At 30.3% G+C, this 12,236-nt stretch overlaps 1 protein-coding gene across 1 annotated transcript in view; it reads left to right on the top strand.

Annotated features, from left to right (window-relative positions):
• Window positions 1-12,236, top strand: part of LOC107449839 (aldehyde dehydrogenase 1A1) — a 29,015-nt gene that overhangs the window by 4,338 nt on the left and 12,441 nt on the right. Inside the window, exons 2-3 of the mRNA XM_043042329.2 lie at window positions 7,443-7,547; window positions 8,810-8,950. Coding sequence (XP_042898263.1) covers window positions 7,443-7,547; window positions 8,810-8,950 — 246 coding nt within the window. The remainder of the gene's footprint in view (window positions 1-7,442; window positions 7,548-8,809; window positions 8,951-12,236) is intronic.

Here is a 12,236-nt window from a genome sequence, read left to right as displayed (position 1 = left end):
GTATTAGTATAATTTAATTTGTACCAGATATAACTAATAATGGCATTTAATATTGATTCCATGGTATCTAATATAGATACTGTGTTCATAAGTTTTTTACTGCCTCCCGAAAAGTATAAGTACTGAGAAAAACTTCTTCACTGAGGTAAATGTGGATTAGCATGAGTTTGCTTCTAGAAATAGCATTATACCAAATGAATATACTTAATTTTTTTTATTTTGAAGGAATAAACTTGTTATTAAAAACTCACGACAAAGAAGGGAAAATTCAATTATAATAATATTATTTGTTATCCTTCTAGGTGACTTTACGTTATTAAGTTAAGCAAAACTCTTTTATACAACGAAAAATTGAATCAAATTTGATTCAAGAAACTGTTGTACAGTTTTATGCATGGTTGATGTGATTTTACGTGGCCTGAAAATACTCTATTACTATAATCAAGAATATTATTTCGAATTCATCTATGTAAATGACATTAATAAAGAATGTATTATTATTTAAGGTTATGAAGGGCTTAATTATTAAATTAATAGTATTTATTACTTGGTATTTATTAATGCCGCAAGATTTACTCTGAAGGAATAGAAAAAATGAGGAAAAATTCAACTCTGAAAAACCCAATTAAACCGTGAAAAAGTCCTCCCCCCAAAAAATAAATAAATAAAAAATAAGGGGGTTTGGTTTTTTCTAAAAACTTTGTTTTTACGGACATTAATTTCTTGAGTTAAGTTGATTTTGTTTCATGATCGAAATGTAAAGAAATATATTATAAAATCATTTTTCAATATGCAAAAAATTAATATTTTATTTAATAATTTTTGTAATATCACAAAATTACTTATAACTGTCAATTAAATCTAATTAATTGAATCTTTTTTTTAAATTCGTAATTTATCGCATTTATGAGTTAACTTTCTTCTCAGCTAAATATCCCTAATTAAAAAGAATGTCTCTTGTCAAAGGTTTTATTTTTCAAGTTTTCATTTGTTTTCTTTTCCACTGTATTTTGCCTCTTATCAATTCGGTTTGTTCATGTGTCAAGTTATCACTGGGTGATTTTTATCAGCATTTTTCTAGATTCTCATATCTGACCTTTTCAAGGTTTACCGAAATTTATCGTTTGAAGTTTCTTTTTATTTTTTTCACCCACTTTAAAATGACAGAAAGATCTTGTACTATTTCATTAGAAAACTTTGACCTCAGTTATATAAGACCAAGTTTCTAAAAGAAGCCGATTATTTTCTGAAATGAAGTCTTCTTTGAATGATTTGAAAATTGTTTTTGAACTAGACACTGAACATTCGTGAATTAACTGAGTGACACTTAGGTCTTCTCTTTTTTTCTTCTTCTTAATTTCCTTTAATATTTTTTCTTAGTGGTGTCAGAAATGAAACAAACGTCAATACTATAATTCATTTGTGAGCACATGTAAATGTTATTTTTTTACAGGAAATCTATTCGCAAGAAAATTCTTAACAGTCAAATCTCTAAACGTTAAAGAGATAAGAAATTCCTACTAGCATTAACGTAAATTAATTATCACTCTCGTAAATATTAAATACCCGTGGTAAGCTTGTTTAATGTAGTCTTTTATGATAGTTTTAACTTTAATCTCCTTAATTTCACTGATTCTGAAAGATAACAAGGAAATTCTTGGTCATAAGAAATAAATTAAGATCTAATTAAGATAGATTTAACTAAAATATACTAATTGAATTCTTCGGGCTTAACCATTTTCAAATATCCCAGATTTCTATTAGCATCTTTCCAACTACTACGGAATCTCGGCGTAGTTTTAGATAATATTTTTCGTAGTGGTAACATGGGTAATATATTAATATTTTTAATAAATTAGAATATAAAGAATTTTTCCCACCACTCATAAATAAATTTAAAAGGATATATAAAAGGCCAGATAGACAAATGGTCATACAGGCGCATTTTCAGTCTCTAGAACCACTAATCGGCTACCTGTCAGTACAGATGAGCTTGCACTCAATCTTATGGGTGACTGCAACTTAATCTTACTGTATGGATGACTTCAACTATATCTTAAAAGCACAAAATCGATTATGTTCCAAAACAGATTACTACTATATATACTGAACTCACGGATATTACGGTCAATGAAAATATACACTAAGATCTGAAACTATAGACTATAGCTCAGTCATAACATTTAAAAACTGAATCCATCGTAACTCATAATCCATTCACTACAACACTGCTGACTTCAACACAGGGCCGGCTTATGCATGTCGCGGCCCCTATGCAATGCTCGTCTCGCCCCCCCCCCTACCGTCTTCTAACTTCCTAATATATTTTTTCGCTAACACAACACTTTATTCATAATTACGCTGTTTTTTACTACATAGGTATATTATCACATTATTCAATAAAAATATTGAATCAAACGAAAAGAATATAAGTAATTAATATATGCATTTAAAAAAAATCATACAATAAGCTTAAATATTAACTCTTCTAACTTTTTTTGTTACAAAATCGTTCAAGACATCCTGAAAGTTAACCTTTTCCAATACATCATTTTCAATTGCCATTATGGCCAATGAATTTAAACGGTTTTGAGACATAGTTGAACGAAGACAGTTTTTAATTAATTTCAATTTGGAAAAGTTTCGTTTTTCAAGCATGTTGTGTTAAAAAAAGCTGCTCTTACTGTATAGTCATCTGATTAGTCGGCGTTAAAATTACCGCGATAAAATTGCTTGCGATTATATTACTGCGTTATATATGAACTAACTACCATAATATTAATATCTAATTTGGAATGCGTTCAGAAATGTACTAAAATAGCGTCGATGTAATGTACAGAGCAAGACAATCGTCATTGAAATTTCGAATTAAATTTTTACTGTTTAAGAAACATTGTCAATTTTTTTCTCTGTAGCACAGGGCCCCTGAACGTGGCGGGGCCCCTAGGCAGTTGCCTACAGTGCCTAATGGATAAAACGGCCCTGCTTCAACACCATATTTCAAGAGAACTTATCGGCACAACAGTTAAATAAAATCCAGTTACTTCCTTCGTTTGATCAATGCTGTCCATAGTACTAGGATTGTAATGAATATAGTGATTTGGTGAATGTCGAACATCAACATTTTTCAAAAAAAAAAAAAAATCATAAATATAAACATTTTTTATTTGTAGATTTAGTCATTATTAAAAAATAATTAAACTTAGCTTTATTGGTAAGTTTAGAAACTCAATATTCTTGTTATATTTGTAGTACAGTACAATATCCTGAGTCCTAGACTAGTTCGAAAAATAGAATGTCAAACAAACTTCAAAACTAATTTCATTCAATAAAAAATACCTCTAATATTTAAGTCAGCACTGTTTAATTTTTTATTTAATCAACTTAATATTCATTAGGGTGGGTAAATCATAAAAAATAAAGCAAAAAATATATAAACATTCAATTAACTAAAAAAGAAGCTTGAAGGTAAAAATTCAGTGATTGATAACCTATAACCTTACGCCAATTATAGCAATCTAGCGAGAAAAACTATTTTTGACTCTGATGACCGTGCAGTATTATGCAAGATTCATTTAGGAGACAAACAATGCGTGTTAAATAATTAGTCACCATACAAAAACGAAACAGAAAAAATAAAGATCTAATTTTAAATATCTTAGTTCTCCAATTACGGAATTTTCAAGAAAAAGTGAAGAGAAATGAAATAAGTCGGATAGAAACTATCTTAAAAATTGCCGCGTCATAAGGAAAACTTCGATAAAATAAAGATTAGTAAAAATAAAAAGGAAAAAGAAATCGTTCTATACTTTTAAAAGAAAATGTTAACGTTGAAAATAGTAATTTAACATTTTATTTTTAATCATTGTTGAACAGCCTACAGAATCTTGAGTTAACGACTACCAATGCTCAACTCCGTAGCCTTGTAATTTTAAACCCAATCCAGAAGACAAAGTAACTCCTGTATCAAGTATATGGGAGAATTTTGCCTCCGTGGATAAATTTTGATGCAACCTACCCGCATATGCGTTACATGCTGAGGAAAACTCTGAAAACCTCCCACGGTTATCCTGACAGCAAAAGGAATCTAACCCATTATCCGTCTACCACTGAGGATATTTTATTTCAGCTCTGTGGTTGGGTACGGGATTCGAATCAAGCAGCCATCGCTGAGACTCGAACCCGGTTCACCTCATTTCGAGGCAAGCGTTTTATCCACAGTTCAACTTCTTAACTTTTTATTTTACAACCGTCGTTGAACAGCCGACCCAATTTTGGGTTTACGACTACTAATGTTCAACTACGTATCCTTGTATTTTGAATCCTATCCAGAAGACAAGGGGTCCTGGATCAACTATTGGGAGAAATTTGCCTTCGTGGAGGACTGCCGTATTTTTAGAAAGAAGTGTAGATAAAAGAATAAAGTTTATTAGAAACGCTTTTAAAAATTTCATAATATATACGCCGATAAAAAGCAAGGTCAATAATGAAAGCAGAAAAACAGAAAAAAAGTGTTCTAGATTCTTAGAACAAAACTTTAATGTTGGAAATCACAATTTTTTTTTTTTATCGAACCGGTTATCTAAATTACCGTAGACGAAAAAAAGTGGCGATAAGAGAACAAAGTGTATCAGAAACGTTCCATTAAAATACCGCGCTATAATAATAATAATAAAAATAAAAAAAAATAAGAAAAAAAGCGAAACGAATTTGAAATGTTCTCAATTCTTGAAAGAAAAAGCGTAAAAAGAAACGACAAAATTGACTTGTTTGAATAAAATAAAAAAATAAAAACCTCACCATGAAAATTTTTTCTAGTCTAACCTAGTTTCAATTCTCAAATTTATCCTTTCCATTTGAATGTCACCACAAATTTCTTCTTCCAAATCATAAATTTGAAAGCACATAAATTTTAGAATTTAACAAAAATGTGTAAAAACTATTTCCAGGGGTCTGTTCAGACATTTTGTGAAAGGTCCGTTTTTCGTGAAATTGTGAAAAAATTACTCTCATTCTTTCAACTGGGGTCCGCTTTTATGAATTTGTGCTAATAGGGTCCAGTTATTGCAAAAAACTTTTTCAAGGAGTTTTAAAATTGTAAATACATACAAGATTATGCTCGGCANATAGAAAAACAATACTTTTATGACTTTTATTATTTTTATGCTAGTGAGAACCAAAACAATACGGAAATGAATGAGGGAAAACTGGATCCCAAGACGTGATTTTCCCGGCCAATAAAAATGTAGCGTTAAACGTTTAACGCAACCTTGTTGGAAGTCGCATAAGAAGTATAACTTCAAAAATGATTTAGTCTAACCGAGTTTCAATTCTACAAATTTCTCCTTTCCATTTGAAAATTCACCACAAATTTCTTCTTCCAAAACATAAATTTGAAAGCACATAAATTTTAGAACTTAACAAATATGTGTAAAAACTATTTCTAATAATGTGTAGTTAAAAACGCTAAAATTAAGTCTATTAAAATATCAACAACATTTATCCAATTTAATCACAATAGTTGTATCACATCGGAGCAATATACTGTCAACAACCTCCTTCATAATAACTGATAAAGTTTTGTAAAAATTCGATTGGGTTTGAAATGTTCTTCAGTTCACTACCACTTGAAAAAAATATTTTGGACATACATCAAATGTCGGATTACTGTTTTCTTTTGTACGGAGTCGCTTACAATTACTGTTTTTCAAATTTTGGAGTGTAAATAGTTGTATCACAATTGTTGAAAATTAGTCATTACTGTATAAATTTATTATTAATATTTTACAATACATTTTCTAAGAAATGTTCGAAGATTATATTCTTGGCTGTTAACTTTCAGATAAATATGACCTTTAGGCACCTTAGTGACTTTCTTCCTTTTTTTAGTTTGAGTCACACTTGGTTTATAACATCGTTTGATTTCCTTACAATCGTGCATACTGACGTATAGACATATTAGCTCAGTATAGACGTATACAAACGTCCATCTTTTAAGCATTTTTATTGTTTCTCTCAAAACGAATGAGAAATGGAATAACATTTTAAAAGGATGCAAAGTTATTGATTTTTAGCCCCATTAAATTTTCTTCAACTCTAGCATACTTTCCTGAGCAATTAAAATGTTAATATTTTCCCCCCAATTTGGCGGAGAATCTTGTCTGCATCAGTTCTGATTAGATTTTTGAGGAGCATTCTACAATCCACATATAATGAGGAACATTTTTTGCTTCACATATACAAATACTTGAGTTGCGCTGGCTCAGGGGATAGAGCGTTCGCCTTCCAATGAGGTAAACCGGATTCGAATCCGCACCCGGCTTGCTCCAACCACAGTGCTGACGTGAAATATGCTCAGTGGTAGACGGATCATGGGTTTGTCCGTTTGCTGTCAGGCTAACCGTGGGAGGTCGTCGTTCCCTCTCCATGTAACGCAAATGCGGGTTAGTTCCATCAAAAAGTCTTCCACGAAGGCAAAATTTCTCCCAATACTTGATATAGGAGTTCCCTTGTCTTCTGGATTGGGTTCAAAATTACGAGGCTACGGAGTTGAGCATTAGTAGTCATCAACCCAAAAGTTGGGTCGACTGTTCAACGACGGTTATAAAATATAAAATATGTATACAAATACTTGGTCTTGCCTGATTCGGATGTAGGGATTTTAAATTTGAAATTAATTTTGATCTTAAAGCTATATATTCTTTTAAGTGAAATTTTTAGTAAATTTTTTATTTGACGAAACTAAATGTTCAAGTTTAAAAACGTTAAGTATAATAGGGGTGGCATAAATGTTTTGACAAACTTTCAAGGGAGTTAGGGTCCATCATTGGGATAATAATCGCATAGAATCCCATGCCCAGAAATATTGTAAACAACTGAAGGATCTTCCCCATTTATGATCTATTTAGTAGTACATGAAGAAACTGTTCATGTTAGGGAAGCATATATATTAGCCGCATAAGACGACATTTTGAGTATGGGTTCTTATGCAATTTTAATTCTGATGGTATGCCCTAACTCCCTTAGAACTTTGTCGCTACATTTACACGACTCCCTGTTATCTATAACGTTTTTAAAATTGTACATTTTGACAAATATTGACTAAAAATGTCATTTTAAACTGAAACTGCTACTTAAAGAGAGAAATCAAATAAGATTTGAAATCAGCAATACGGAAGTATCTAAGATTTGCTAAAAATCTCATGCAACAGAACCCCCCCCCCCAGTGTAAGCTGTAATATTAATTCATAATGTTCAGTATAATTTTTACAGTAGCTTATACGCTTATGTATTGCTTTTTGATTCTCTGAAAACTCTGATGTCACAAATATGGCGGACAACATCAACACATTGCAGTGATAGTCTTTTATTTCACATAGTTTTATTATTTATAGATTTAAAATTTCTTTTTTTCTCGTATAAATTAACTCTTTTTTTTCCAGATCTTTATTAACAATGAGTGGCACAATTCTGCAAGCGGAAAGAAATTCCCGGTAATCAATCCCACAAATGCTGAAACAATAGTCGAAGTCCAGGAAGGAGACCAGGTAAAGCAATATTTTCACTCTTCCTAAAGTATTGATCAGTTGATTACACAGATGCATTTGTCGATTTTCTTTAAAGACCCTCATTATAAAATGCAAGAATTTGATTTCCGATCTTTGAATGTAGTAAGAACGTATTAAAAATTTTTAATAGCATACATTGTAAATTTAAAATATGCATGCCAGCATTTCTAAAGAGCAAGTTTAAATTATAATTCAAATTTAAAGAACAAATTAAGCGTTGAAAAAGAGTAAGACAGTTTGAAAACACTTCTGCTCTTAAATTAGTGACGGAACGAATCTAGAAATTGAATGAACTTCGAAACAACTGATGGATTGATTTCAAATCATTCCCTTTAGTAAAATATATTATGTAAGGTCAGTGTGCCGAAATGCGACAATGTTCAGTTACGTTAAATCCTAATTCGTGAATCATCTGTATTCTATTCTATGAATATCTGTATCATCTAATTCGTGAATCATTGTATGAAAATTTCGTATCTCTGGAGCCTATCCCATTTCTTTTCCATACATTTAAAACCTTATTTAACGTGCAATTTCATCTTATCTTCATGCTCCCCCAACATGTCCTAAATGCGATGTATTCCGAACTTGCTAGCCATCTAGATCAGAGTTTTAATTGGATATTAAGCTTAGTTTAAAATGGTCAGAATTTTGATAGACGATAAACTCAATTTTGAGACAAAATGGCGATAAACATTTCTTGTAATTCATCATGAAACGATTTAAACTCATATTGTCTTCGGGCATAGAGCATTCTAGCTAGTCGGAGAGTATTTGAAAATTAGATAGTAAGATTTCATTTTTATGGACACAAAAGCAAATGAGTAAAAACGTTGTAAAAATGCACTGTTGCAACATACCTTGAGGGTCGCATTTAAAGGCTGGTTACCTTAAAAACGATAAAAATGCAACATCTTTGCTTAAGTTGCAGATAATAATTAAATTTCAGCAAGAAAAACTTTGTTTAGAACTATTATCGTAATATTTTAGCTATTTTCGGTGAAGAATTTTTAAAAAAAGGTAAAATTTGACCTAAATGCGACAAACTTTTATGAAATCGGGTGGCATTTAAGTGCACTGACCCTATGTTTAGGTTAGTAATAAATCTGGCTAATAATACTACTAACTGGTAAGATTATTAATATTAACTGATAAATTACATTGATCGTATCATATATGCCTTGTATTATTGGATGATTTCAAAAAATCTTTTAAAACACAAATCCCTTTATTCCAAATAGGCTGATGTGGAAAAAGCAGTGCAAGCTGCAAAGGCTGCTTTTAAGAATGGCTCTGTTTGGCGCACAATGGATGCTTACGATAGAGGACGACTCCTTTACAAGTTGTCTGACCTCATGGAGAGAGACATTGAATACTTGGCGGTATGTATTCTTCTTCTTTTGATACCAAATAAACTAAACATCATAAATCAAGGAAAAATTATACTCCCCCAAAAATTAGCCAATCCCTATGAAATTTGAATATGTTGTCAAATAAGAGTTACTGAGTAAAACTGCAATATACAACTGCGAATTTCGCTGTGTTTCTGAAATTAGAAACTTGAGGTAGTAAATTTGTAAAAATGATCTCCAGACATTATTTGCAAAAAGAGAACAGCGCCATGGAGATCTACTGGCAGACTTGTCTCAGAACAAAAACGGATAGAAGTGCCCAGATATCTAAATGTGAGTCCTTGCTGAGATCGGCTGAGATTAAGCATTTTATTTTTGAATAATCTAATACAACAAGGAATCTGGAAGATTTGATTTCAAAACCAGCTTGATTCGTAGCTTAGCAGGATTAAAAGAAATATTGCTGCTCTTTAAATTAAATTTTCATTTGTAAACTATGCAGCAGTGTTCCCGAAATTTTTTTTTTCGAACTCAAGATATTAAGAAAAGATCTGTAAACTCGTGTAACCGTTAGTAACATATGAAAAAAAATTAAATTTTTATTTTGCAACATTAGCAAAATATAATCCAAAACATCCAAATATAAACATTTATAAAATAAAAACGGATAGCTGCAAAAAATGAATAAATCCATAAGTCCTACAAGAAACAATTTGGTGCTCAGTTGAATACGTTTGATTCTTGAGAACTGTTAATATATTTTTGTAGCTACGAGTAATTGATGAAGCAAAATTAAAAATTTGGATCAATGTTTGACTGTTTCTGTCGTGGATGAAATTCCGCTTTTAATCTATAATAAAATGAATAGTTTTTTTTTAAACAAATCAGTATACTCATTTGTAATACTGAACCTGATGTCAATAAGCGATTTTTTAAAATTGCTTTGGATGTAGTGAAAGTTGCAATATAGTTGGTCTGCTTTAGATTCAGTTTTAAGAATTTCATTCAAGCCAATTTGTAAAACCTTTATGAGTCGATACAAAATAAATAAATTTTGAAGCTTAAATGAAAATGATCAATAGCTATTTTGAAGGAAAAAAAATAGATGTAACTGATCGTTATGGGTGTGTGCACAGATGGCTTAAAACCATAAAGCGAAATATTTTATGTCTCATATTAAGATCATCGAAAAAGTGTAGTAAACGCAATGTAATATTCAGAGATACAATACAATATTTACCTACTTAGCTGACATTTCATAAATTTGTTCCAATATCTATCATTTACAGGCGTAGGTATTTACAGTGTGTCTAGCTAGACGATAGAATTGGAAAGCTTTAATTGTGTATCCAGTCTCTGAAAATCAATAAGCATAAATGTTTTATTTCCATGATCAACTTTAAATTAAAGAAATTTAACTTGATGAAAATATCAAATTGTATTGATATGAGAAATTTAAAATTTCCACTAATTTTTAAATACCAGCATGAATTAGGGTGGTACTCTTTTTCCTTATACAAGTATTAATTTGAGCATTCTTTTTCTAATACAACATTAATTTGGGTACTCTTTTCCTAATACAAGCATTAACTTGGGTACCTACTTTACTCCTAATACAAATATTAGTTAGAGTATTCTTTTAATTATGCATGCATTAATTAGGTTACTCTTTTCCCTAATTCAAGCATTAATTAGGTTACTCTTCCCTAATTCAAGCATTAATCAGGATACCCTTTTCCCTAATTCCAGTAATAATTACAATACTCTTTCCTCATACAGGCATTAATTAGGGTACTTTTCCTAATAAAATCATTAATTAATGATTACGGTACTCTTTTTCCTTTTACAAGCATTAATTAATATTTATGGTACTAATAAATAAAACTAATAAATTCCTTATAAATAAAACTAATAAATTCCTAATAAAGCGAATAATTATAGAAAAAATATTTCTCAAGCTCGTTAAGAAATCTTTCCAGGCTAAAAAAAAAAAATCCTATTGAGATATCCTGTGACAATTCTTTAAAAGCAATTTAGGGAACTAAATTGGGTGAGCTCGACACATCAAGTTTGATTTCAAAATAATTTAATTTTAATTTAATTCTTTTCAACAATTCACTTTTCACATCATTAATTCTACGAGACACGATATCCAAGTATTTGTGCTAAAGTAGAATAGTAAATCAAGAGTCTGAATTTGCATAGTTTTTCCTCTTTGTTATAGAGAATGCCAGTAGTATTATTATACAATTTAACGATTTTTCATAAGCTACAAACCTTTCTAACAGTGCAAACTTCAATAATTATTTCTAAACTTGGATATGTTTAAATAAAAAGCTGCACAATCTCTCCCATGAAAATGGGAGGTGTTTCTAGTAGAGAGAAATGGAGCATTGTTCCTATGCTAAGAAAGATTACGCAGTGGTTCAAACAGATAAAAATAAAGAGGCATGTAGAGTCCTATTTTCAAGGGATATTAAGCAAAGATAAATTTTGCGATAATTACTCGTAAAATCCTTTTTCTTAATACTCAAGTTGAAATATCCAGAATGTATGTGTACAGAAACCTTTCAAGAATTTTATTCAATTGCAACTATTATCAACGATTTAATTGTAGTTATCCTTTATAAGTAACTCCTACCCATGAGCTCAGTATGTAATAATAGTATGTAAATATGTGAAATAATAAGAAAACTAAAATTTTTACATAAAAAAAACGAACATTATAAATAGTTCAGAAAATATTTGTTTTAAATTACTTCGGGCGCTAACTAAATTACCTATGTAAAAATTTTTTTTATCTGTTCTTTTACACTAGCTGCTATAAACTCCTCCATTACAACTCATATAGGCCACATTTTCTTAAGGGTTCGTGAACCACAAGAAACACTGCCTCACATTAAAAGGATTTAATGGTTCCTATTGTTATTTGAACTCTTTAAACTTCGCAAAGTAGTTAAAAAAGTATCTTTACACTAAGGTGATCAGCGTCCTCAAAAATAAATAAATTAATAAAATAATGGTAGTAAAATTTCTTTACAGATGTTTCAAAACTGACGCTTTACTTTTCCAATTTAATATTCTGAGAACAGAAGTGTTTCGCATTGATTCTCTGACAGAAATAATTTTAATAATTAAATTCATGAGCAAGAGAAATAATCTAGTTGCTATAAAATTAATTCATATTGCTATAAAATTAGGTTGCTTAACTTTTAACTCTAAAATTAAGCAAAATTAAATTTTTATGGTAACAGGAAACCTACATCAACTCCATCACAAATTGACTATTTTGAATTTATTACTTACGTTGAATTTT

The sequence above is a fragment of the Parasteatoda tepidariorum genome, chromosome 2 (genome assembly GCF_043381705.1).
Source record: "Parasteatoda tepidariorum isolate YZ-2023 chromosome 2, CAS_Ptep_4.0, whole genome shotgun sequence".
NCBI classification, from domain to species: domain Eukaryota; kingdom Metazoa; phylum Arthropoda; class Arachnida; order Araneae; family Theridiidae; genus Parasteatoda; species Parasteatoda tepidariorum.
Note: the sequence above shows the minus strand (reverse complement) of the source record. Positions and strands in the feature narration are given on the sequence as shown.